We start from the raw sequence: 27,604 nt of genomic DNA on the forward strand, positions 1-27,604 counted from the left end.
GTCGAGAAAATGAAAATCGATACAAAAGGGGAGGGCTCATTTGAAAGACACTTTTGTAAAGTTTTCATATAGGGAAAAGAAAACTACAATTGCTGCTGCTTAAAGAGGTTTAACCACTGACTTTGTAGATGTGGATATTTTCTTCGTGTTTTATAAAGAACGTAAAATACTGGAAAACATCCTGAGTTCCAGTTTGTCTCCAGCTATAAATGTCTCTCCATATATGTCCTTCTGTGGTTATGTTTGTCGAAAAACAACAGTCACTGTATGGTGGGAAAATATTATTAACTGACAAAGCAACACATGTAAACCAGAACCCCTCTCTATAAGCCTGTTCTAAGGGCATGAAAACTGACACATTTAAAGTGTGCACTTGCTCATATTCATGCAAGCAAACATTCATCTAATTGTTTGTAACAATGTTTTTTTCGTAAACCTTATTAGATGCTTCTGTCTCATATAAACACATAAACATTATATTGCATTTAGACATTCATACACACACATACTGTACATTCCACACACACTCTTTGCCAGATAACCTTACTGTCTGTTTCGGTCCTTTTTTCTGGCTGCAGCAAAAAAAGACCACACACTCTACTCAGCAAAAGGAAAAAGGGACTGCAGTCAATTAAATGTGTTTCAGAGAAATGACAGAATTTGCCAAGTGCAGTGAAAGTCTAAAGCTTCGATTCCAGCTGACTGTCAGCACAGATGTGGTGCATGTTTAGAGAGCCTGAAAGAGAAAAAAATGAGAGAGGGGAGAAAGGTATATCCACGTCACTGAAGTTTCTGCAGTCATAGGATTTTTTCAAAACAGGACATTAAACCTTAACATTTGCCATTAGATTGATAATTTTCCATTTTCCTCAAAATCAGGAACTGTAATCACTGATGTGTAAAATGGGGTCTCAGGACTTCTCCTCCCTAAGGAAATATTAGTTATGCAGTGTTTTTCGAACCTGGTCCTCAAGTCACACTGCCCTACATGTTTTAGATGTTTCCCTGCTTTAACACACCTGATTCATATGATTGCAGTTGTGAAAAGCCTGTTAATCAGTCATGAATTCAAATCAGGTGTGCCGAAAGGGAAACATCTAAAACATGTAGGGCAGGGTGCATTGAGGACTAGAATTGAAAAACACTGGCTTAATAGTCACAGAGTTATTTCAAATGCATTTGCAGCACATCCATGATGCAAATCTCTCATGCCACTGTACCCCAAGGGTGGTCTGTTACATTGGGATCTGGTGAACGTGGAGGTCATTAAAGGTCATTAAAGTACAGCTCACTGTTCATTGTCATGTTCAAGAAACTGGTTTAAGATTTTTTGAGCTTTGTGACATAGTGTATTACCATACTGGAGGTAGCCATCAGAATATGGGTAAACTGTGGTCATTTAGGGATGACCACAGTCAGCAATCATACTTAGGTAAGCTGTAGTGTTCAAACGATGCTCTGTTGTTATTAAGAAGGCCCAAAGGTAGAGTTGATCCATGCTTCCACGTTTTTATGCCAAATTCTGACCCTACCATTGGAATGCCACAACGGAAATGAACACTCATCAGACCAGGGAACATTCTTCCAGTTTGTTAGTGTCCAATTTTGGTGAGCCAATGTGAATTGTTGCCTAATTTTTCTGTTTTTAGCTAACAGCGGAACCAATATGGACTCTTGCTGTTGTATGCCATCTGCTTAAACGTTAAACATGTTATTCTACATACCTTGGTTGTAACAAGTTGTAGTTTTTATCCTCTGACCTTTGACATCAACAAGGCATTTTATTTACACATAACTAGATATCTTCTCTTCTTCAGACAATTCTCTGGAAATCTGGGTGTTCCTGAAATTCCAGTAGGTCATACGTTTCTGAAATACTCAGACTAGCCTGTCCGGCTCCAACAACCCTGCCACTTTCAAAGTCTCTTTAATCTTCTTTTTTTACCCATTCTGATGCCGAGTCTGAACTTCAGTAAGTCATCTTTAATGAATCTAGATTAATACATGCACTGTTCTGATGCCATGTGATTGGCTGATTCACTATTTGAGATAACAAGCAATGAAACACCCGTACCTAATCAAATGGTCGGTATAGTGTTTAGCAGCTTATCTCCTCCTCAGAATGATCTGGAAGATTATCAAGGTTATTTAAAAAGATTTTTCTGAAATTTTATTAAATTGTTTGTTAAGGCAAGACAGTAAACATGTCCATGATATGTTGTAAATTAAAATGTAAGTTGTGAATAAGTGAATATTTCAAACACCACACAAGTTTTGTGTAGATTTTGCTGATAAGTTGCAACTGACCTCAAACAAGAAAACAGATGTTAAGGGTGAAGAGGCAAGGCTAATAATTGAACTGCATAGAGGCTTAATGGGTTCAGGTTTGAAGTGAACAAGGGTCAAATCTTGTCTAATTGTTGAGCAAGTCACAGTTGGGTGCTCAACAAATAGCTGAAGCAGGATAACATGTTGTAGTTTTTAAGCAAGTTCAGCCATTTAGGCTACATTCAGTGAAAGACAAAATGCTATGAAGCAGGGTTGTAGTTTAACACTCCTCTCTGTAGTTTATTTACTGTTACCCACCCATTACCCTAATACGTTTCTTGCCCACAGCCAATATTGAACAGATTACAAAATTATCTAAAAGGACCAAATCATGAAAATCTAATAAAAAAAAAACACAACTCAGATTGAAAAGAAAGGAAAACAATTAAATGTTCTTATTGAACATAAGATCTCTCTCTTCAAAGACTTTGTTAGTTAATGACTTGACTTATGACAATCATATTGATTTATTTTTTCTTTCAGATACCTGGCTACAGCAAGAGGATTATGTTACTATAAATAAGTCAACTCCTTCTAATTATTTACATTTTCACACACCTCAGAATACTGGATGAGGAGGAGGAGTAACAACCATCTTTCAGTCCAATTTATTGATTAGTCCCTGACCAATTAATAGCTACAACTCATTAGAATATTTAATACTTAGTTTTCCTCATCCAAATTGCAAAGCATTAAAACCACTTCTGTTTGTTGTTTTGTACCATCCACCAGGCCCCTATTCCCAATTTTTAGATCAGTTCTCAAACTTATCTGATTTAGTGTTAAATACAGATAAGGTTATTATAGTGGGGGATTTTATGTCGACACTGAAAGTGATAGCCTAAATATAGCCTTTAATGCTATCTTAGACTCAATTGGCTTTGCTCAAAACATTAGCAAACCTACCCACCTTTGTCTTCATTCTCTGGACCTTGTGCTGACATGGTATTGAGTGTAAAGAAATAACAATATTTCCTTATAACCCTGCCCTGTAACCTTTGAGTTTAATTTAACTGAGTACTCCAAACCTGAAAAAAAAATTTCATTATAGTAGATCTTTATGAGACTATGGTGTAGCAACCTTTAGAGAATCTGTTCCATTTTTTATTTCTTCATTATCAAAGAAAAACACAGTGTGGGGTAATAATTTAGTTTCTTCAAATTCACAAATTGATTCTCTTGTTCATAGTGTTACTTCATCATTGTGTGGTGCATTAGACAATGTAGCCCCCTTGAAAAAGAAGGTAATTATTTATAGGAGACTGGTTCCCTGGATTAATGCTGCATACGTAAAAGCACAATGTAAAAGAATTGGAGAGAAAATGGCACTCTACACATTACTACTATATAGGTACTACTACTACTTAATCTGGAAAAATAGTCTACTGTTGTATAAAAAGACACTTCGCCAAGCTAGAACATCTTATTTCTCATCATTAATAGAAGAGAATAAGAATAATCCTTGGTTTCTCTTAAGTACAACTGCTAAACTTACCCAGAGTCATAGCTCTGTTGAGCCATCCATTCCCTCAGCCCTCAGAAGTTATGACTTTATGGGATTCCTTTTAAGTAAAATTGATCCTATTAAAAATAAAATTATTGGCATACTCCTGAACATGATTACTTCATCCTCAGTAAGTGAGACAAAGTAACTGTAGAACCAGATCTGTGTTTGGACTGTTTTGATCCAGTGGAGCTTCCTGAGTTATCAAAAATAGTAGCTTCATCTAGACCTTTCACTTCTATATTAGGACCTGTCCCAACCAAATTATTTAAGGAAATGTTCCCTCTGATTACCGGCCCTATTTTAGATACGATTAATCTATCGTTAGTAAATGGATATGTACCACAGGCTTTTAAGGTAGCTGTATTTAAACCTTTACTTAAGAAACCTTTGCTTGATCAAAATTACTTAATAAATTACAGACCTATAGCCAATCTTCTGTTCTTATCTAAACGTTTTGAGAAAATGGTTGCTAATCAAATGTGTGAGTATGTACACAGCAATGACCTGTTTGAAGAGTTTCAGTCAAGTTTCAGAGCTCATCATAGCACGGAAACAGCACTGGTGAAAGTCACTAATGATATTCTTATGGCCTCAGATAATGGACTTGTGTCTGTACTTGTCCTGTTAGATCTCAGTGCTGCATTTGATACAGTCGATCACAATATTCTCTTAGAAAGGCTGGAACATGCTTTTGAGATCAGGGGTACAGCGCTATGCTGGTTTAAATCTTATTTGTCTGATATATTCCAGTTTGTTCATGTAAATGATAAAACATCTTGAAACTCCAGGGTTAATTGTGGAGTACCACAGGGTTTGGTGCTTGGCCCAGTTTTCTTTACTATATATATGCTTTCAATAGGTAAAATTATCAGGTAGCATGGGAAACATTTTCACTGTTATGGTGATGATACTCAGCTTTATTTATCCATAAATCCTGACGAGCCCAAACAGTTAGATAGACTACAGGCATGTCTTGAACACATGAAAACTTAGATGACTTTAATTTTTTTGCTTCTAAATTCAGAAAAGACAGAAGTTGTCATCTTTTGACCAAAGTCTTTAAAAAAGAAACTGCTTAATCAATCAATTAATGTGGGTGGCATTAAATTGACCTCCAGTAAAAAAGTAAAAAAAACCTTGCCGTTATTTTTGACCAGGACATGTCATTTAAATCCCATATTAAATAGGTTTCTAGGATTTCCTTCTTTCACTTCCAGAATATTGCCAAAATTAGAAATATCCTATCCAGGAGTGATGCTGAAAATCTGCAGTTAAAAGCCTTCAGTTGATCCAAAATGCTGCCCCAAGACTTCTGATGAAAATAAAAAAGAGAGATCATATTTCTCCTATTTTAGCTTCACTTCATTGGCTCCCTGTTAAATCCAGAAAATAATTCATAATTCTCCTTCTCACATATAAAGCCCTTAATGATCTAGCTCCATCATACATCAGAGATCTGATTGTTCCATATATTCCTAACAGAGCACTTCGTTCTCAGACTGCAGGTTTACTGGTGGTTCCTAGAATCTCCAGAAGTAGAATGGGAGGCAGATCCTTTAGTTATCAGACTCCTCTCCTGTGCAACCAGCTGCCAGTTATAGTCTGTGAGGCAGACACTCTGTCTACTTTTAAGGCTAGGCTTAAAACCTCCCATTTTGATAAAGCTTATAGTTAGAGTGGCTTAGGTTATTCTGAACTATCTCTGTAGTTGTGATGCTATAGGCTTAGGCTGCTGGAGGACATAATGACCACTTTCACTCTCTCTGCTACATTGTCATAATACTCTCCAGTGTTGCATTATTAACAGTTTTTTCAAGTTTTTACTTTATGTTCTCTCTCTGTTCTTTCTCTTTCTAGAATCTACATCTGGCTTGGCTCTGTGTTTAGGTGTGGTACCTTGCTGGAGGGCGGCATCGGTCAAGCTTCTGTTGCCAACTACTTAATGCTTACCTTCTACAGATGATACATTTGGCCCTGTCTTTCAGTGTTTAACCCTGTCTCTCCTAGACATAGCTACTGGCTGAGCTTCTACTATGTATGTGCTCTCTTTCATACTCTAGACTTGAAAACTGTCTCAGAGTTTGTCCGCTTAGCTGTCTTTCTCTCCTAGATGAAGCCACTAAAGGAGCTACAACCATTAATGTTTTACTTTTCTTTCCCATAGAAAGTACTCCGGGATCAGTGCTTCTGCGTTCTTTTTGTGTTTATGTGTCTCTGCTCTGTTCCCTCAAACCCCGATTCGGTCGTGGCAGATAGCCACTCACACTGAGCCTGGTTCTGCTGGAGGTTTCTTCCTGTTAAAAGGGAGTTTTCCTCTCCACTGTCGCTACCTGCTCATCCAGGAGGAGTAAATGCTGCAAGTCACTGACTTGATGTAATCTGCTGGGTTTCCTTAGATAGAAAAACTTTTTTAACCAATTTGAATAATAAACTGAATCCAACTGCACTGTTTGATCGTTAGGATAAATTGGAATGTATGTACCTGATTTGAAATCTGTCTGATTCTATTAAACTGACTTTGTAAAGAGCCTTGAGACGACGTGTGTTACGAATTGGCGCTTTATAAATAAAACTGAATTTAACTGAATTGAATACCTCCTAGTGTGCAGGACTTTAACACTTTTCCCCTTGTTGTCATGTTTGACCTTTTTTGGCTCAGATACTGCGAATAAAATATGATAAAAAACATCAAAGCCCAACATATTTCTTCACTACTGATGTTAATAGGATTCTTTCAAAGGTTACACCTGCATATGCATGCAATATACCAGGAGTAATGGAAGCTGAGTCGACTTTTTGTGTTGTCTCTAGTCAGGTCTGATTCGAACAGAGGATGCAGACTACATCGTGAGACCAGTGTCACTTAGCCTAGCAGAGAGGGAGAACTTCACTGCTCCTGTCAGTCACCAGCCACACATCCTCTACAAAAGTGATGGAAATACTTGGTCAAAGCAGAGCTATCACAAGCTTCGCCATCTTCAGAAGAGATCCACTGATTCATCTCATGACACATCAAGCGGAAGCTTACCCTCCTCAACTCAGGCCACTGACAAGGCATATAAAGGAGATCAATACAGACCTCTGCAAATGCAAAAAGATTACATCCATGCTTATCGGCATGACAAAAGTAATGGCAGAAGTCATGGAGACCAACTGAAGCATCGAGAAAGCAGGCATCGCAGACATGGCCATCGCAGTGATTACAGACATGGGGAGAAGCAGAGGCAACACTTCTGTGGGAGAAGGAAGAAATGTATGTAAGGGCAATTTCTCTTTTCTTTTAAACCAGCAACATTTATTTTCCTCATTTTGTTCAGACATATTAAACATTTCTGCAATTGCTTTCTGACCACATGGTTAACAGAGGACTTGGAAGGAAGTACTGGAAAAACACTGCATTAACATTTTTTTCACTAGTGATGTAGGTAAATTTATTACAAGGTTTAAATCTGTCACTTTTTCTGACTTAAAAGATTAAGTTTTGGATGTTGTTTTACTTTAACTAAAAACATTTGATTATAAACATATGTTGCTCAGAAAAATGTCTTATAGTTTATGTTTGCTCTTTCCTTGTTCTTTAAATAAGGACATTAAAGCACAATGCTCCCACTTTGATATCCGTCCTGTTTACATTTCTACATATAAAGATAGTACATTATTAGTTTGACCTTAACATATTAAGTCACATAACTTACAGTTCTTTCCCACTAAAGGAAAAAAAACTTGTAATATGACAACAAAAATGTCACTAATATTTTTGTCTAACTCGGTTACAGATTAACCTTATAGGGATATGGTTGCTCAGAATTGAAATACACAAACTCTAAATCTGTTCCCACGTTGACTTTACTTTTCTGAATTATGTTAATTAATATGAAGTTAACATCCAGGAAAAAAATTTAGCAATGTCAAGAATGTGAAACTACATTAAATATAAGTTGATCTGTCGTTATTTAACTTTTACTACCACCTTTTTTGAAGAAGAAAAAGCTGCAAGCTGCTGCAAGCTTTGGCTGAATGGTTTAAAAAAGACCTGAAATTTCTATCTAGCAGATTAAGTAATTTAACATATTTTATCATAGACTGATGGATCTGCTGAACACAATTATGTTGTAAAGAGACAGTAAAGTCTCCAGTTTAATACTGAATATGTAAAGTGATGATTTGTGTGGTGAATTATTCAATCATGAGGATGACGTCTGCAGAACTATGGTCTGAGTGCTGTACCTTAGATACTTAACAATCTAGACCCTACCTATAAACCTTAGGAAATCACTTGTTTGTTTTTCATCAGTTTTGAAAATGTGGAAACGACCTAGTTGTGTTGAGTAGTTTTAAATATTTATGTTGGTTTTTTTTTTATGAAGTTGCTTTACTATTAACAATTAAAGCCCACTACAATTCAAGTTCTTCTGGCAATGAGTCACGGTGCCAGCATTTTTAGGGTGGGCAAGAGAGTTTAACGACCAAATTGCATCATTCTGCAAGTTTAGAAACTGAAAATGATGAAGTATTATTATAACATTAACTAACACAATGTATGCACAATATATACACTATAGGTCAAAAGTTTTAGATACACTTTCTCACCCAATGGGTCTCTTTATTTTCATGACTTTTTACATTGTAGATTCTCACCAAAGGCAACAAAGCTATGAATGAACACACATGGAATTATGTAGTAAACAAAAAGTTTAAAATATATATAAGAATTTTTACATTTTAGATTCTTCAAAATAGCCACCCTTTGTTTTAATTACTGCTTTGCACTCTTGATATTCTCTCCAAGAGCTTCATGAGGTGGTCACCTGAAATGGTTTTCCAAACAGTCCGAGTGGACCTTCCCAGAGGTCTTTGAGAGATGGCCAAAGGTTAATATTTTAGTCATCACAGCAAAGGGCAGCTATTTTAAGGAATCTAAAATATAAAACATATTTAAAGTTCTTTTACAATTTTTTGTTTGCTACATAACTTCATATGTGTTCATTCACAATTTTGAGGCCTTCAGTGAGAATCTACGTACAATGGAAATAGTCATGAAAATAAAGAAAACCATTAAATTATAAAGTCGTTCTAAAACATTTTCAAATATAAGGTTGTAAGCTGGTGGTGAGTTGGATCCGCTGGGGGAGGAGAAAGCCGGACAGACTTGGCAGGCCCTAGCGCATAGTGAGGGTCTGCTCGGAACGTCTGGCGGACCCCTTGGCCAGGGATGTATTCAACTCTCACCTCCGGGAGAGCTTTGACCAGATTCCGAGGGATGTTGGAGACATAGAGTCCGAGTGGACCATGTTCTCCGCATCTATTGTCAATGCTGCTGCCCATATCTGCGGCCGTAAGGTCTGCGGTGCCTGTCGTGGCAGCAATCCCCGAACCCGGTGGTGGACACCGACAGTAAGGGACACTGTCAAGCTGAAGAAGGAGTCCTATCGGCTGTGGTTGGCTTGTGGGACTCCTGAGGCGGTTGACGGGTACCGTGGGGCCAAGCGTGCTGCGGCCCGGGCGGTGGCAGAGGCAAAAACTACCGATTGGCCCTGAAGCGATTCTGGCAAACCGTCCGGCGCCTCAGGAGGGGGAAGCAGTGCTTTGCCAACACTGTTTACAGTGGGGGTGGGGAGCTGCTGACCTCGACTGGGGACATTATTGGGCAGTGGAAGGAGATGGCAGGATCTCCTCAATCCTGCCATCACTGCCATCTCCTCAACCAGCATTCCCTGGTGGAAACAGAGGCTGGGGTCTCGGGTTCGTCTCTTTCATCACCCGGGCTGAAGTCACCGAGGTGGTTAAAAAGCTCCGTGGTGGCAGGGCTTCGGGGTTGGATGAGATCCGCCCTGAGTACCTCAAGTCTTTGGATGTTGTGGGGCTGTCATGGTTCACACGCCTCTTCAACATTGCGTGGTGGACGGGGACAGTGCCTTTGGATTGGCAGACTGGGGTGGTGGTCCCCATACATAAGAAGGGTGACCGGAGGGTGTGTTCCAACTACAGGGGGATCACACTCCTCAGCCTCCCTGGTAAGGCCTACGCCAGGGTATTGGAGAGGAGAGTCCGGCCGATAGTCGAACCTCGGCTTCAGGAGGAGCAGTGTGATTTTCGTCCCGGCCGTGGAACACTGGACCAGCTCTATACCCTCTACAGGGTGCTCGAGGGTTCATGGGAGTTTGCCCAACCGGTCCACATGTGTTTTGTGGACCTGGAGAAAGCATTTGACTGTGTCCCTCGTGATGCCCTGTGGGGGGTGCTCCAGGAGTATGGAATCAGGGGCCCTTTACTAGGGGCCATCCGGTCTCTGTACAAGTGGAGCAGGAGTTTGGTTCACAATGCCGGCACTAAGTCGGACCTGTTCCCGGTGCATGTTGGACTCCAGCAGGGCTGCCCTTTGTCACCGGACCTGTTCATAACTTTTATAGACAGGATTTCCAGGCGCAGCCAATGGCCGGAGGGGGTCTGGTTTGGGGACCAGAGGATTTCGTCTCTTCTTTTTGCAGATGACGTGGTCCTGCTGGCCCCCTCTAGCCAAGACCTACAGCATGCGCTGGGGCGGTTGGCAGCCGAGTGTGAAGCGGCTGGGATGAAGATCAGCTCCTCCAAGTCCAAGGCCATAGTTCTCGACTGGAAAAGGGTGGCTTGTCCTCTTCAGGTTGGAGGGGAGTTCTTGCCTCAAATGGAGAAGTTTAAGTATCTTGGGGTCTTGTTCACAAGTGAGGGAAGAATGGAGTGGGAGATTGACAGACGGATCGGTGCGGCTGCCACAGTAATGTGGGCACTGTGCCGGTCCGTTGTGGTCGGTCTACGTTCCTACCCTCACCTATGGCCATGAACTTTGGGTCAGGACCGAAAGAACGAGATCCCGGATACAAGCGGCTGAAATGAGCTTCCTCCGTAGGGTGGCCGGGCACTCCCTTAGAGATAGGGTGAGGAGCTCGGCCATCCGGGAGGGGCTCGGAGTAGAGCCGCTGCACATCGAGAGGAGCCAGTTGAGGTGGCTCGGGCATCTATACCGGACGCCTCCTGCACGCCTTCCTTGGGAGGTGTTCCAGGCACGTCCCACCGGGAGGAGGCCCAGGGGACGACCCCCAGGACACGCTGGAGGGACTATGTCTCTCGGCTGGCCTGGGAACGCCTTGGGCTCCCCCCGGAGGAGCTGGAGGAGGTGTCTGGGGAGAGGGATGGATGTCTGGGCGTCTCTGCTGAGTCTGCTGCCCCCGCGACCCGGTCCTGGATAAAGCGGAAGACGACTACGTGTACGAGTACGAGGTTGTGAGCAGCCAGTGATTTGCTTTCCTTTTTTGGGTTACTTATTAAAGATCCCTTCTAAGTGTTCTAATACAGATTGTAATTTTAGCTGAACATGTTGTTTATTTGAGGTGTGAATGGCTTGGGGTTTAGTGACCTAATGTTCATGTCTTTGATAAAGTCTGAATGGCACATGCAGACATGAGCTCGGGTGTCCTACCATCCAGTGGAAAAGAGACAGAATAAACCCCTGACAGCTTTCATTGCAGGGCCAACACAGAAATACAAGAAAGCAAACACATGCTCACATTTACAGAAAATGCATGATGAGGTGGGGGAGGCATCAACATGGAGTTGGCTGTGGGCTTCATTGTGCCTTTCCCCTCCACGGTGGACAGCCGCTCCCCCATCGCTTTTGTCTGCTCCGCTCTGCCTTTCACACTGCAGACTGGGCCCCCGATCCTGCAACCCACCCACCCATCCTGGAGTCCGGGTCAACAGACCCGTTCCCCACTGTCTGCTGGCCAAAGTCCAGTTATGTCAAAGCTGCAATGGCTTTAGGCTGTGTATTTTTTTGTTGGAAAGTTTAATTACATTTTTATACACAATTATAGATTTCAGAAAGTGCTTTTGATCCAAACTGTAAAGGAAATTAAAAGACAACAGCTTTTGGTAGAAGTGGAAGTTTTAGAAGTCAAAGCGCTACATGTTCACTTACACATTATTATTTATTATTTATAGTAGGTCATAAACGTAAGTCTTCTTAATCACCCTTAGTAGTTCTGGAGTAATTCTACTGAAGCAATTCGACTTTGACTTTACATTACCAAGAGGCATGGAAAGAAAAAAAAAAACTTGTATTGTTATTTATTTTAATTACTTTTCTTCTTTGTCTTAAAATTATTTTCACAGATATGCCTAAACCTCCAGAGGAGGATGTTTTTATCCTTCCAGATGAGTATAAGTTTGTCCCCAGGAACAAACGGGCAGTGCTGATGAAGACTCAACCCAATCAGAAGCTCAATGTGGAAACGCTTGTGGTAGTTGACAAACAAATGATGGACAACCATGGCCATGAGAACATCACTACTTATGTTCTTACTGTGCTTAACATGGTGAGAGAAATTACAAATATTCCTGCTGTTAAACGTGAAGGCTGCTACCTGGTTTCTTTGGAAAATGTCATTTTTGGTTCAAATACTTTCATTTAGAATTATATCTTATATTGTGAGTGGTAAATGGACTGAACCTACTGCATACAGTGCTTTTCCTGTCATTCGGACCACTCAAAGCCGTTTGCACAAGAGCCACACATACCAATATACAGTTCAGTAGGTTAAGTGCCTTGCCCAAGGGCACATTGACATGTAGCTGGAGGAAGCTGGAACGAAACCACAACTTGTGCATTGCAAGACGACTACTCTTCCACATTAAGCTACAGTCATCTATTATGACATATCATTGTGATAATATGTTTAGGTTTGCAGACATGTTCAGTAACTACAAAATTGGTACTGTATGTAATTGCTCTGTTCTGTATATCCTACTATTTGACAGTTGCCACCACCCTAAGCAAGTTCTTAATTAATGAGTAAAGTTGCCAGTGTTTTGATGACAGGCTAGTGTGTGGCAAGCTCAACAGTTTTATTCTGATAGTATAAATCTAAAAATTATGAAGTATTAAAAATATTAAGTAACATAATCACAGCACTAATATTGGCAATATTTAATCATCAAGTCTACTATAAATGCATATTTGTCCATTTGTTTCACCGTTTTTAAAATGTAGTTGTGGCAGGCTATCACATTCCGAATAATCAGGACCATAAACTATACAGTTTTGAAATACAAGGTTGTGAGCTGGCAGTGGTTTGCTTTCTTTTTTAGCCTTATTTAGACAAGAACCCTTTCAAGTGTTGCCACCACACAGATTGTAACTTTAGGTGAACATTCAGTTTATTTGAGGTGTGAAGGCTTAGGGTTTAGTAACTAGATATCCATGTCTTTTATAAAGTCTAAAAGACACCAACAGTTATCAGGAAAAGCACATCTACAAACATGAAACTGATACCGAGTGAGGTCATTGGTGCGGCTTTCAGTGTCCCTCTGCTGATCTTAGCTGATCTGCAAGCGAAATCTGTCACGCTCGTTTTGCTACTTAATGACTGACTGACAAATCCAGAGATAATCCCTCTATTTTCAAAACATAGTTGTGTCTAGTAATGGACTCCGCCATGGAGGAGTCACCTAAATACAGAGTGGAAATTCACAAAAAACACCCAAATCCCTATCTCTACCTGCCAGATTTTAGGGTGTTAAGAAGGAAATTTGATATTTTCTCAAAATGTAATTAAATACATCAGTCAAATAATAACATAGCTTTTATGTTTTTTCCTGAGGCAGTCTGAAAAGACTTAAATGTGTTTTGTAATTACTAATTTAAAATAACACACTTTGTGTTGTGTACCTGAAAACACCGACGCTCCATGGAAACTGTTTCCTCTATGTCAGTTAAAACATGCAGAATCATTGGGACTCTTGATAAGAGCAGGATTTGCAAATCTGATTCTTTGTAAAAAACTGTGGTTCTGCCATAACGTGGCACTGAAAAGCAAGTTTTAGATGAAAGAAAGCTTTTGAAAGATGTGTAAATAAATGTTGTATTTTTTGTGTGCTCTCCTCTGTAGGTCTCCAGTCTATTCAAAGATGGCACAATAGGAGGCAATATAAACATAGTTATAGTGGGTCTTGTTCTTTTGGATGAAGAGCAGGTGAGGATAAACATGCCAATTAAAATTATCAGACATCATTAAAGATCAGCTACATAAAAATAACATGGAGCCTTGGAAATAAAGAAGACTGCATGTGTTAGATATATTATTATTACTTTTATTGGATTGCTGTAAGATTTATTAGGAAAAACTTGATCAGTAGTTGGAATAAACAGAGAAACTAGTGTCATAATATTGGTTGTGAGAATATATGCTATTTTACATCCAATGTAACATTTTTCTTTTATATTTGCTTCCTTTCTTGAAAGAATAATAATATTGTTTACTATGCATTTCCTGAGAACTTCAATATGCTTCTAAAGATCCTACTGATGGAATAAATTAGACATCAATCCCTTATCTCTGTAATGACTTCATAGTCTATTTTCTGCCTTTTTGATCTATTGTATCTCCCAGGATGGCTTGGTAGTCAACCACCACGCTGACCACACTTTAAACAGCTTCTGCCACTGGCAGTCAACTCTTGGGGGCAGAGAAGGCCGGCACCATGACCACGCCATCCTTCTCACAGGATTTGATATCTGCTCTTGGAAGAATGAACCCTGCGATACCCTTGGTATGACTTCATTGCCATGCTCAAAAACGGAGAAAAGTCAATTCTGCAGCAACAAGTGCTGGAAAATCTTAGATTGACTAAAGAATCCCAGCAGATACGCAGACCCAATGCAAAGTATTGACTCTGAGGGCTGAATATAAATGCAATCTGCACTGTTGGTTTGTTTTTTTGTAAAAATCTCAGAAAATCATGTATTTTCTTCATTCTACCTTATTATAACTATTTTCAGTTGGCGTATTACAGCTAATTGCAGTGAAACAAATAAAACTTGTGTTGTGATTATGAATATAGTATTTAATATTAATACTTCAATATTTTATTGAATAATAATTTGGTCTGTTAAGGGTTGTCCTGTGAATACCAGCCCAATAAGGCGGTGGTTTTAGGACAAAATTGAAAGGGATGAGCAAAGCTCTGGCATTATTAAACAGCAAAACTATGTACACACAGAATGAATTCACACAATTTCTTAAAATACAAGAATTTAATAACAAAAATAAGTCAACTCAAAGTCAAACATATTTAAATCAACAAACTCTCTACTATGCTAAAATAACCCAACTAAACTACCAAGCAAATTAAAAGAATAAGGAAGACTAATGGGATGTGTAAAATATAAATAAACAAGTGAAACAAAGATGGCTGAAAACCATGACCGAAAGAGTGATGCGACATTACCATTCAATGTTATTTATTTATGTGTGAGAACCAAGGATTATCTTGAAGAATCTGGAAATTAAGTTAAGTTAGTCTTGGAACCAACTTAGGCAATGATTGGTATACCTTCAAACAACCAATCACAATGCAAGATGAGATAAAACAGGATTTTAATAAAATAACATTTTAAAGAATGATTTGCTACATAAAACCAACCTCCTGGATGACTAATTCTCAAAGATGTTTAATTAGCTGCCTTTATTTTTAAAATAATATTTAAAGGAATATTAAATAAATATTAAAATAATATTTAAATAAATATTAATTTGAATAAGAACCAAACCTTTTCATTAAATGGGTCTTAATGGTGTTTAATTAGTTATCACATTTAGTCAAATAATATTTAAGGAAATATTACTACCTAGATTGGAAACTAACAACCTTTCTGGGTAAATGATCTTCAGCTGACTCATAAAGTGGGTGACCACGTGTTCTTAGCCGTTTGCGGTTGGAGCCAACAAAATAAGTTTATAGCTGGTTACCAGAATCAAACACATACCTTTTAAAATACCACTAATAAAAGGGTTGAAATGCATAAGCGTGGACAGTGCATTATGGCCGATCTGTGTTTAAAAACCACCATCTAAATAAAGTTTGTCTTAACTTTAAAAAAAAAAATACAACACAGAACACATCCTTAGCTGAGTGCTAGTCTGCTAGCACTTACTGTAGCTGAGTTTCTCAACACAAACAAAACGTCATTAAACGAACATTATTTAGATTATTTAACTCTAAACTGATCTTCTCTGCCCAAACACTACCTCTTACATAAACTGTGCTGAGGAGAAGTTGTTCGGGACGACGAAGTTAAGGGAAAGCATCCAGGGTGAACAAAGAGTTAGCTTGCAGCTAACCTCCATAGCTGTGGGGTGGCGGCGGCTCGTTCTGCCAGCCCGGCCAAACTGCACGTTACAGCTGTAGCCACGGTGCTGCGGCCCCGTTGTTCTTCTTTCAGGGTGGGAAAACCGCTCCACTCGGCGTTGTAGAGACTGTGTCTCTGCTGGGAACTCTCTGGAACACAGTTTGCTTCTGTAGACCTCAGAAAGAAAAGTCAAGCCACTCTTGTACCTTAATTACCCCCTGTGTGAATGAATGCTGGATACACAAATGACAATTCATTCCTACTTAACTTTGTGCATACGATTGCGTGATCGTATGACACTCTTGGATCCAGTTTGAAGAGATGTCTGTTTGCCAGCAAAGAGACATTAGCGCGTGCTGTGTGTGTCTCTCCTTCCAGTTCCGCTGGGGACCTGCATGGAAGAGGTCTGTTTGTTGGAACACAAGGTTTTTATTCAAACAGTGATGTCACGGGAAGTCCGTTGTTACCCCTCTTGTTACTGTTCCTGGCTATGCTGGAAGTAGGTTAATGGGATTTATTTTTAAAGTTCCAGAAAGGTTCTTACTGGCCTTTAATGTTGTAACTCATTGCTGGGTACCTTGAGACTTTAATGTGAAAATATTAAGGGGTATGACTAGTTGACAGGACTTCCAAAATAATGAGCCAACTTACACAGCATGGTACAGTGTCAAACCAGCCTTACAAATCTGCTCTGATATTGTCTGCCAAGATGCTCCTATGACCTCTCACTCTGTCACCTGGCATTCCAAACCAGATGGCAAATGATTTGCAGGCTTGGACAAAATAAATCCAATGAAAAGTATTATGCTAATCACAACATCCAAAAATGTGCTTCTGAAATTTTTGTAAAAAGACATCTTTCACACCTTAGTTCACACCACAAAGTCCCCATCATAGCTTTCCCGTCACACAAAGAGATCCACTGAAATCATGACCCATGTGAACTTTCAGCTCATGTAGCTGCTATGCAGAATCAAAAGGGGTGTTCACCTGTGGGAAATTCCCCTCAGAAGATTTCCCTGGGGATGAGCTCTGTTTCACAGTCCTCATTAACTGTGTCTAAATACATTTAATGGTTTAGAAAAAGATCAAAGTTGTTGCACGGTTTTCTAAGTGTGTTGTCTACATCCGAGTTTGTGGATTACATTTTTCTCAGATAAGATGGAAACTGGAAGATGATGCAATGTCTGTGTTCTGTGTGCACCCAGAGACTGAATAGCTGCTGCTGGTGTCTTTACACTGCTTCACGCTTGTTCTGCAACCCCATCTTACCCCTTATAGTTCATAGTGGTTATAGGTTTATTGCAGCCTCCAAAGGTTGATAACTGGATAAATTTGGCTGGGTCAATTTAAACCCCCCATTCCAAGTTGAGACCATTCAGTTGATTGCTAGACATGGAAAACACATATAGATTAAGAACCGAAAGAGTGATCTGAAAGGGGCAACTTTCTGTGAGCAAAAACAAACTTCTTCTTGGTGTCTAAAACCTCTTTAACACACTTTAAGGTGGGATTGAGGGTCCTTTCTGCACTCTCTATGTGTCTTGTGAGGGGGCCAAAGAGGTGAGGAGGCTAGAAGTCAACCCACTTTTGTTACACCCCTGATTCACCAGGCAAGGTAGTCAGCCCCACATCAGCTGTATAAGTGCAAGCTGGCTTTGCAGGTTGAAGAAGTGATGTTGAGATGATGGAGGGTTTTGTGAGCAACCAGCTGTAGGTGTTAGAAACGTAAACAAGACAAAAATTATTTCTGACAAGAAGAAGATGAGATATATCATTTAAATTTAAAGCATTTCCTTGGCCAACAAAATAATTGATACACTGAGTTTGTCCATTATTATTGGTTTGAAAAGAATGTTAATTGGAGGGTTCTGAAGCATACAGGTCCTTCTCAAAATATTAGCATATTGTGATAAAGTTCATTATTTTCCATAATGTCATGATGAAAATTAAACATTCATATATTTTAGATTCATTGCACACTAACTGAAATATTTCAGGTCTTTTATTGTCTTAATACGGATGATTTTGGCATACAGCTCATGAAAACCCAAAATTCCTATCTCACAAAATTAGCATATCATTAAAAGGGTCTCTAAACGAGCTATGAACCTAATCATCTGAATCAACGAGTTAACTCTAAACACCTGCAAAAGATTCCTGAGGCCTTTAAAACTCCCAGCCTGGTTCATCACTCAAAACCCCAATCATGGGTAAGACTGCCGACCTGACTGCTGTCCAGAAGGCCACTATTGACACCCTCAAGCAAGAGGGTAAGACACAGAAAGAAATTTCTGAACGAATAGGCTGTTCCCAGAGTACTGTATCAAGGCACCTCAGTGGGAAGTCTGTGGGAAGGAAAAAGTGTGGCAGAAAACGCTGCACAACGAGAAGAGGTGACCGGACCCTGAGGAAGATTGTGGAGAAGGGCCGATTCCAGACCTTGGGGGACCTGCGGAAGCAGTGGACTGAGTCTGAAGTAGAAACATCCAGAACCACCGTGCACAGGCGTGTGCAGGAAATGGGCTACAGGTGCCGCATTCCCCAGGTCAAGCCACTTTTGAACCAGAAACAGCGGCAGAAGCGCCTGACCTGGGCTACAGAGAAGCAGCACTGGACTGTTGTTCAGTGGTCCAAAGTACTTTTTTCGGATGAAAGCAAATTCTGCATGTCATTCGGAAATCAAGGTGCCAGAGTCTGGAGGAAGACTGGGGAGAAGGAAATGCCAAAATGCCTGAAGTCCAGTGTCAAGTACCCACAGTCAGTGATGGTCTGGGGTGCCGTGTCAGCTGCTGGTGTTGGTCCACTGTGTTTTATCAAGGGCAGGGTCAATGCAGCTAGCTATCAGGAGATTTTGGAGCACTTCATGCTTCCATCTGCTGAAAAGCTTTATGGAGATGAAGATTTCATTTTTCAGCATGACCTGGCACCTGCTCACAGTGTCAAAACCACTGGTAAATGGTTTACTGACCATGGTATCACTGTGCTCAATTGGCCTGCCAACTCTCCTGACCTGAACCCCATAGAGAATCTGTGGGATATTGTGAAGAGAACGTTGAGAGACTCAAGACCCAACACTCTGGATGAGCTAAAGACCGCTATCGAAGCATCCTGGGCCTCCATAAGACCTCATCAGTACCACAGGCTGATTGCCTCCATGCCACGCCGCATTGAAGCAGTCATTTCTGCAAAAGGTTTCCCGACCAAGTATTGAGTGCATAACTGTACATGATTATTTGAAGGTTGGTGTTTTTTGTATTAAAAACACTTTTCTTTTATTGGTCGGATGAAATATGCTAATTTTGTGAGATAGGAATTTTGGGTTTTCATGAGCTGTATGCCAAAATCATCCGTATTAAGACAATAAAATACCTGAAATACTTCACTTAGTGTGCAATGAATCTAAAATATATGAATGTTAAATTTTCATCATGACATTATGGAAAATAATTAACTTTATCACAATATGCTAATATTTTGAGAAAGACCTGTAGTCCTGATCTCCATCCTCCAAAAACCTCCACAAGCTTTACACCTTAGGTAAAATGCTTAAATGAATGTTTTCAATCAAAAAAAGTTTGGTGCTTGTTAATTCTCAAAAGTGCACAATAACGTGGCCCTTAGTCAAAGCGGTCATCATGTAACAGAGTTTGTTTGCATTGCCATTACAGCCGTGTTCCTTAATGTTTTCATCCATATTTCAAAACCGATCTGTAATACATTACCTACTCCTTTCCTGACGGAAACAATGAACTAAATCGTAGTTCTCACAGTCAATATGACTACTTATGTTTAATATCATTACTCACATTAGTTATTTACATGAGAACATTACTTTAGGGGGTTTGCACTTCATAGCAAATGACTTGCAGTCATAAATTAAGTAAAACACAAGGCTAGAATCTCCATGAGACACTGAGACAAAAACATTTAGGGGGGACCCATGTGTATTATCCTGTTTGATTCACATCCAGGCATGTATGTGTGTGCCAGGAGAGCAGAGACAAAGAGTGGACAGAAAGAAGCCCAAAGGGAGTTTAATAGTAAATGGGATTTTTTTTTTTTTTTTGAGGGGAATAAAAGGTAGCATGGGGATTTGCAAATTTAAACATATGGAAGGAATTGTTGCTATGCAATGACTTTGTTTGATTTTTCTTACACATGCAGTCCACAGACAGTTCAACTTAGAGTAAGATTTCTGTTTATGATTTTAGAGAGTTAGCTTTTTTTATTAATTGAGCTAAGAAACCAATCTGTCAAGTAGGGATGTCCCGATCTGGATACTTTTGTCTCCAATACAGATCAAAGCTATTTAGGATTTGCCGAAAGGTCTACAGAGTCCCGGTCTCAGGAAAATGAATATTTTATATACATGCTTTAGAATATACTACTTTCTAAGTGTGATTATAGAACACATTGCTTTTGTATCAAGGTTGCATCGGTAATTACTGAATTCTGGATACGGCACTTTTTATTTTACTTGAAAGTGACAAATATTTGATCCAAACAGGGGTTTCAACAGGATACCCTAAATCATTATTTTCCTTGACATATGCATCTTATGTCTTCAGTAATCTCAGACATTGCTCTAGCACACTGTATTTTATGCAGTGCAGTTTGCTAAAGTGCTAGGCTAACACTAGCAAGTTAACTTTTTGTTTCTGAGTTCTTGATCATGTGTCGCATAACGTATTTAGTATGATTGCTGTACGTTTTGTTCCATTAAAAACATACAGAAAAAAGTTGTCCCCCTGCTTTATGAACTTTGAACTTTGTGTTGAGAGTTGTCATATTTTTTCAGTAATGTTTCTGCTGCACTCTATAAAGCTCCTCCACACAGCAGGTCACATGAAAAGCTGCAGCAGCTAGTGCAGTCTCTTTTTCATTGTGAAGACTGAATAACACTTAAAAAACAGATTTATGAAATCAGCAAAATAATGTACACAGCCTGTCATATAGTTTTGCAAACTGCATGTGGAAATTGACTGAGGTTTCTTTTAGAATTTGCCACAGGGATGTTGCAAACAACATAACAGGTTAATCAGGGATTCCAACTCTGAAGATTTAAAATGGTCTTAACTGGAATCATGTTCCAATACTTAGGATCAGATGAAGACACCCCGATTGTCAGCAGTTATTGTATTTACAGTTTACATGAAGTCTTAGTAAATTAAAAGGAATAAAGCAATAAAACTGTGCTTAAATTGTTTCGCAGGCTTCGCTCCAATCAGTGGGATGTGCAGCAAGTACCGCAGTTGTACCATTAATGAAGACACTGGCCTGGGTCTGGCCTTCACCATTGCACATGAATCGGGACACAAGTAAGAGCTGCCATTAGCTCCCCTGATTAAAGGATTTCAAAGACTGTGGAAGACCTGTCATATCAATAACTGTAATAAATTAGCTCATCACACCAGTATTTCCTTATTAGGAGTATGATAAGGAAAGTACTACAGTGTCAATACAAATGCATTATTAAAAAAAAAAATTGACAATGAATAAAAACATTGAATATTTTTTCAAATATTTAGCAAATTTTCTGAAGATAGTGACATTTCTTGTGTACTGTAAATTGCTGTATTAGTTTGTACTTCCTGACACATTTTAAATGCTTATTGTTCTATATGCCTTCTACTGCTTTTTGCATCACAAAACACTGTAAGAATTTTTATTTATTTATTGCTATTTTGTGCACAGCTTTATCTGTTTCTTCTTTGGTTTTGCTGTTGCAGCCATGCAAATGTCATCTACTGGGCTACAACTGTAGCATTTTCTGTTCCACGCTGCTCTAGTATGGCACACGGATGTCCCCATAAAGAAATATTTTGTGCACTTGTCATTTCTCCAGCTTTGGCATGGTCCATGACGGTGAGGGCAATGTTTGCAAAAAGTCAGAGGGCAACATTATGTCCCCAACATTAGCCGGTCACAACGGTATCTTCTCCTGGTCTCCTTGTAGTCGCCAGTATCTCAGCCGCTTTCTAAAGTAAGTAGCTCTATTCCTTAATGCTACTGATCTATTTAGAGGCTTTTATCATTAATATTTACATTTAAAGGTTTGTTTCTATTTTAGAGACGTTGTAATTTTCCAAAACATGGGAGTGTAAAGTATAACAAGGCTTTTTCATGTGTTGATGTGGCACATGCAAGGTATAAGGCGAAGTAAAGAACTGCAGTACAAGTTTTGGACAAACTGGATCATTGCATGTATGTGCAACAGAGTGGCTGAATTACACAATTAAACTTGCATAGCAACTATAGGAACTAATGTGTTGATGGCCTTCGCTTGTGTTGTTTTACAGAGAGAATATTTATTATGTGTCGACCTATGTGTGTTTTTTGTGCTGTGACTGCATTTCCAGGCAAACACCAAAGCAGGAAAACAACCACCATTGCCATAGCGTCCATATGTCTGGCAGTGTTTCTGTGTCTGTGAATGTGCTTGTGTGCGTGTGTGTGTGTGTGTGTGTGTGTGCGTGTGTGTGTGTGTGTGTGTGTAAATGTTTATGTGCTTGAAACTAGATAGCTCCAAAGCAGTGCCCTGCACTAAATTTACCAGTGTGTTAACTGAACTGTCAGCTCTACCTTCTTAGAGTGGTGGAGACAGACAGTGTATTTCCTTGCTGAGTTATTAGACCTGGGATGACCTCAACCTTGTTAGGCCTGTCAGCCTTATATTAAACTCCCATCACCCCTTTAAGCCACGTGGAAAGAACATCACTGAATGCCTAGGATCTTCTTCCTGCATAATTACTGAATTGCTCAGTATTTTACTTGTTGCAATCAACAGAATGTTGCAATATATAAATCTTCTGGGATAAATGTGTCTCCATGAGGTAACTAAGAGACTGTAATGTTTTTTCCTTTGCTATAGAAAGGCACAAAGTGTCATCTTAAAGCTTGGTTTCATTAGTCTGCTGTTACAGAGATCTGAGCAAGTGTTGTCTGTAGTGTTGGGATTTAATTAAAGTCTCTGTCATGCTAAGAATCAGTGGAGGTGATGCAAATGTAGCTTTATTTCATACATTAGTCCTGTAGAAAGCCCTAGTTCAAAGAACAGGTGATCAATTCCTCATAGGTTTCAAGATATGTACAGTGGCTATGCATTTACCGTTTACTTACATTTTGCACTTCAAAAGTAGTTCGTATTAGTCAGCTGGAGAGAAAATGATATGTGTTCTCCGAAAATGTTTGAAAATAAGTATCTGAAATGTGCTTTGCGCATTTATATTCAGAAATAAAAACATAATAGTTAGTATTCCTAAATTTCACTGCAGTAATAGCTGCAAGTCTTTTAGGGTATGTTGCCAACAGTTTGTGCATCTAAAAATGGATTTGTTTTACTTTTTTCTTTTTTCAAATAGTGCAAGCTCATTCGAATTCCATAAAGATGGCTGATAAACAGCAGTCTTTAAGCCTTGCCATAGATTTTTGTGGAGGCTTTAGGTCTGGACTTTGAGTGCTCCATTAAACTGCATGAATATGTTTTGAAAAAAATCACTGTATTGTAGCTCTGGTCATACGTTTTTGGTTTAAAGGTAAACCTCCCAAGCCTTTTGTAGCTTCTTTCAGGTTTTCCTCCCATAGTGAACAGTATTATGCTTAATCTGTCTTCCCATTCATGTGTCTGCTGATGAAAGCATCCCCACAGCATGATGCTGCCATCACCGTGCTTCACTGTTGGGATGGTGTGCTCCAGATGATGTGCATCATTAGTTTACTCCCATATTTTTGTGCATTTTATATGTAAGCTAAAAAGTTTAACTTTAATCTCATCTGACAACAGCACATTCTATGTGTTTTCTTGTGCCAAACTAGCTTTCTTTCAACAATTCTTCTTGCCTCTCCCATAAAAGCCAGATTTGTGGAGTGCACAATTGATGGTTGTCATGTCAATAGATTCTCCTTCGTAAGCCATAAATGTCTGCAGCTCTGCTAGTGTTGCTATGAGCCTTTTGGGTGCTTTAGTGAATAATCCCCTCCTATCCTGGCCTGTCAGTTTAGGTGGATGGCCATGTCTCGGTGAGACTGTAGTTGAGCCATGTTTTTTTTTACATTTTCATGTGAGTGCTCTGTGAGCAGTTCAAAGATTTGGATATTGTTTTATAACCTAACTCCATTTTAGAAATTTCCCAATGTTTATCCTGGGTGGTGTGTTCTTCTTGGTGAGGTTTGATTACCAATGGTCTTTACCAAACATTTAGGACCGTAGAACATCTGTGTTTATACTGATGATACTGATACTTAATCACATGCAGGTAGACTAGTGAAACTTTAGCTGACTGCTGAAGGCAATTAGTACTTTGGATTTTTTGTTAATGGTATTAAAGTAAAGAGGGCTGAATACAAATAGACATGCCACTTTTTCAGATTTTTTTCTATTTGTAAAAGCTTCTGAAAACCATTTCAATTTGCCTCCATTTCACAAGTATGCCCTACTTTGTGTAGGTGTATCACATATACATATACATTGAAATTTGTAGTTTTAACAGTCTAAAAAAGTGTGGAGAAGTGTAGCGTAGTGGTGAAGTGGACTCCCCATAGGTGGAGGCTGTTGGTACTCGAAGCAGCCATACAGGGCTCCATTTCCAGCCTTGGGACACTTACTATATTCCTTAAATACTGAATGCTTTTGGAGCACTGTAAAATATTTAGTATTAGTAGCAATTCTCTCATCTTAATTCAGATCAGTTTAGTTTACCAGAGAAAATGGTCTTTCTGCTTACATCATAGTAACAGAATCAAATATTAATTTAACAAAGCTCCCTTTTGAAACTGTTTATTTTTTAAGAACTTTTATAAAGCTAATCATTTGCTAACTTGGCCAAGTACAGCTTGGCCGATACTTATGAGTACAGACCTCCTGACTGCACCGAGTCCTAAAATGCAATTGTTTCACGATATCAATTTCTCTATTACCAGTGTTCACCACTGTTCCCAGCAGTGGTCTTGTGGTTGGAACCTGTTGTCAAGACCTTTCGGGCTTTTTAACATGCCATGTAACAAGACATTGTAGGCATTGTGTTTCCCGCACCGGCCAATTGTAGTGAACATAAATGGCCCAGTAATTTCCTTCTGGCAGAGATGAGTCAAAAGATCCGTAAGGAATATTAGAAAAGAAAGAATCTTTCTCACACTCCTTTTTTAGGTTTCATATAATCTGTTCCAGTATTCTCCCAGCTGAAGGTTTGAGTCAAACATTTTATCTTGAGCATCATGTGGAGCCATTGATGAATATAGAAATTGGATCTTGTATTGAGGTCCTTTTAAAAGAACAAAATTAAGTTTGGGTATTTGTGTTTGTGATTTAGTTGATTACTTCACATCTATCCCTGGTTTGTACTCATGGACTTGCAGATGTGTCTAATTACATCAATTACATCTGTCTGTGATCTATTTTTCACTATCCTTTTTATTTGAATTACACAGAATATTAAACTTGCCAAGGAGTCATTGTTTTCCGTGAACACATAGGACTCATAGAGCCCTGGAATAACCTTATGTGGAGAAAGAGACACACACACACAAGCACACAGATTCTGTTAAAGTAATCAGGACCACTCACTAACAATATTCCAACATATTTCGCCTTTTCAAGCTCTTTTCACCATATTTTTGCAATAGATTCCCCTGACAGCTGTGTTTAAGCTGTAAAACATCTCTTTATAGAAACCATTGATATCGGTTAACATTGGAAACACCTCGGCTGGTGGAAGAATATGAATGATATGAGCAAGGAGTTTTTATGTCTCTCATAATTGAGTGTCTGATGCATTAAAAACTGTCTGGCAACTTGTTATGTTTCGATGGCAACGTTTTTACAGTTGCCCCTGGTGTCAGGAGCAGTTGATCATGTGGGTGTTTGATGTGGTGGCTCTTCTTTAATATTTCATCTTCCCTGACCTCCACAATTTCTTTGTTGTATTTCCTTACTTCACCTTTACTTACTTTCAGCTCTTGAACACTTTTTATTATTTTGTTATTATGTTTCTTCTGCACTCCCTTATCTCTTATTTCCTGACTTATTTACCCTTTTTATCCCATTTTTCGACCACCAGTACTGCCCAGGCTTTCTGTCTATCAGATGAGCCCAAAGCAGTCAAGGAGTACCAGTACCCAGAGAAGTTGCCAGGGGAATTGTACGACGCAGACACACAATGCAAATGGCAGTTTGGAGAGAAGGCCAAACTCTGCACCCTTGATTTCAAGAAGGTAAAAGTTGTTTTTATACACCTTATGTGTTCACAAAACTAAAAACAAAATCTTTAAATAATTACCCACTCTCTGATTCTCCCATATGTTTTCGACAGCATACCCTCAGGAGCATAAAAAAGGTTTTATGTAGTGTGTTACAAGAAACTTGTTGTTGAGGGTGAGATGGGACAAACTAGGCAGAAGAAAAAGAGATAAAAAGGAGATGAAAAGCAAAAAATAACTGGTTAGGATTACATGTCCTCATGGCTATAAACACTTACGGTTTGACGATAATACCTCTGACACACAGGTACTCACACACACACACACAACACAAACAGTCAGATGCTCCCCTTGAATTACTCTCTAGGAAAGATGACTAAATATACTCTGATCATTGCCAGTGGGAATCTCTTCTTGTTGTTCACTCATTGTGCCTTCTCTGCTGATGTTGCTGTTTCTCTTACCCTGGTACATACTCCATAAATCATTTGTTTTTTATTTTATATAATTTGTTTTTGTTATTAAGTAGTTGTGCTATTTTACTGGGTCTGTCTAGAACCGTTTGAGAACCCAAAATAGGCTAAAACATTTGAATAAGCAACACACAATTTCCTGCTTTAAGCATAAATTGGATAATGAGAAACAAAGTCTTTAAATGGACTTTTGTAAAGTCTTTACAAAGTGTTTGATATCTAGCTGTTACGGCTTGCGAGATAGAGGACCCCAGAATGTAGACTAGCAGGCAGCATGACGGTAAGTGGAAAAAAAAAAAAAGGATTTAATGAATAAAAAACAAAAACTCATTCCCGGAGGAGGCAGGAACAAAAAAGAAACAATAAACGGGCAGGCAAGACATGCAAAAGCAGACATGGGCAGAGTGGCAAGATAGGCTTGGCATGAAACACATGAGCATGATCCAGAAGACAAGACATGGTTTGAAAATGTTTCCGCGATGAAAAACTGAACAGCAGTGTATATATGGAGAGTAAACCAGGTAGAGCAAGGAGACAGATTAGTTTGGAGCTGGTGAACCGGATAAAGATAATTAACAGACAGAACACAACATGACAGGGGCAAACCAGAACTTCAAAGATACAAACAAACAGAAATCTAACTAGAAAAACATGAAACCAAAGCATAACCAGAAGCACAATCCAAATACACAACTAAGCAAAACATGAATACAAAAACTAAAGCATAACCAGGAAAACAAACAGAAGAACGATTCAAAACCTTAACTGTGAATAAAACTGACAAAAACACAAAAACACCCACAAATCATAACATCTAGCAGTCTTGAAATGGTTGCAAAGCCATTTTAAGTCTTTCAGACTCCATCGAACAACAGTGATAGAAACATGAAATGCTGACAAAAATTTTCAGGAGTGACTACAATTACTCCTCCCATT

General features: G+C 39.2%; 1 protein-coding gene across 1 annotated transcript in view; it reads left to right on the plus strand.

Annotated features, from left to right (window-relative positions):
* The window catches only part of LOC124864409 (A disintegrin and metalloproteinase with thrombospondin motifs 16), a 90,104-nt gene that overhangs the window by 19,144 nt on the left and 43,356 nt on the right, over positions 1 to 27,604 (plus strand). Inside the window, exons 4-10 of the mRNA XM_047359195.1 lie at positions 6,647 to 7,088; positions 11,984 to 12,186; positions 13,759 to 13,842; positions 14,260 to 14,419; positions 21,214 to 21,319; positions 21,847 to 21,984; positions 26,057 to 26,210. Coding sequence (XP_047215151.1) covers positions 6,647 to 7,088; positions 11,984 to 12,186; positions 13,759 to 13,842; positions 14,260 to 14,419; positions 21,214 to 21,319; positions 21,847 to 21,984; positions 26,057 to 26,210 — 1,287 coding nt within the window. The remainder of the gene's footprint in view (positions 1 to 6,646; positions 7,089 to 11,983; positions 12,187 to 13,758; positions 13,843 to 14,259; positions 14,420 to 21,213; positions 21,320 to 21,846; positions 21,985 to 26,056; positions 26,211 to 27,604) is intronic.

The sequence above is a fragment of the Girardinichthys multiradiatus genome, chromosome 3 (genome assembly GCF_021462225.1).
Source record: "Girardinichthys multiradiatus isolate DD_20200921_A chromosome 3, DD_fGirMul_XY1, whole genome shotgun sequence".
NCBI classification, from domain to species: domain Eukaryota; kingdom Metazoa; phylum Chordata; class Actinopteri; order Cyprinodontiformes; family Goodeidae; genus Girardinichthys; species Girardinichthys multiradiatus.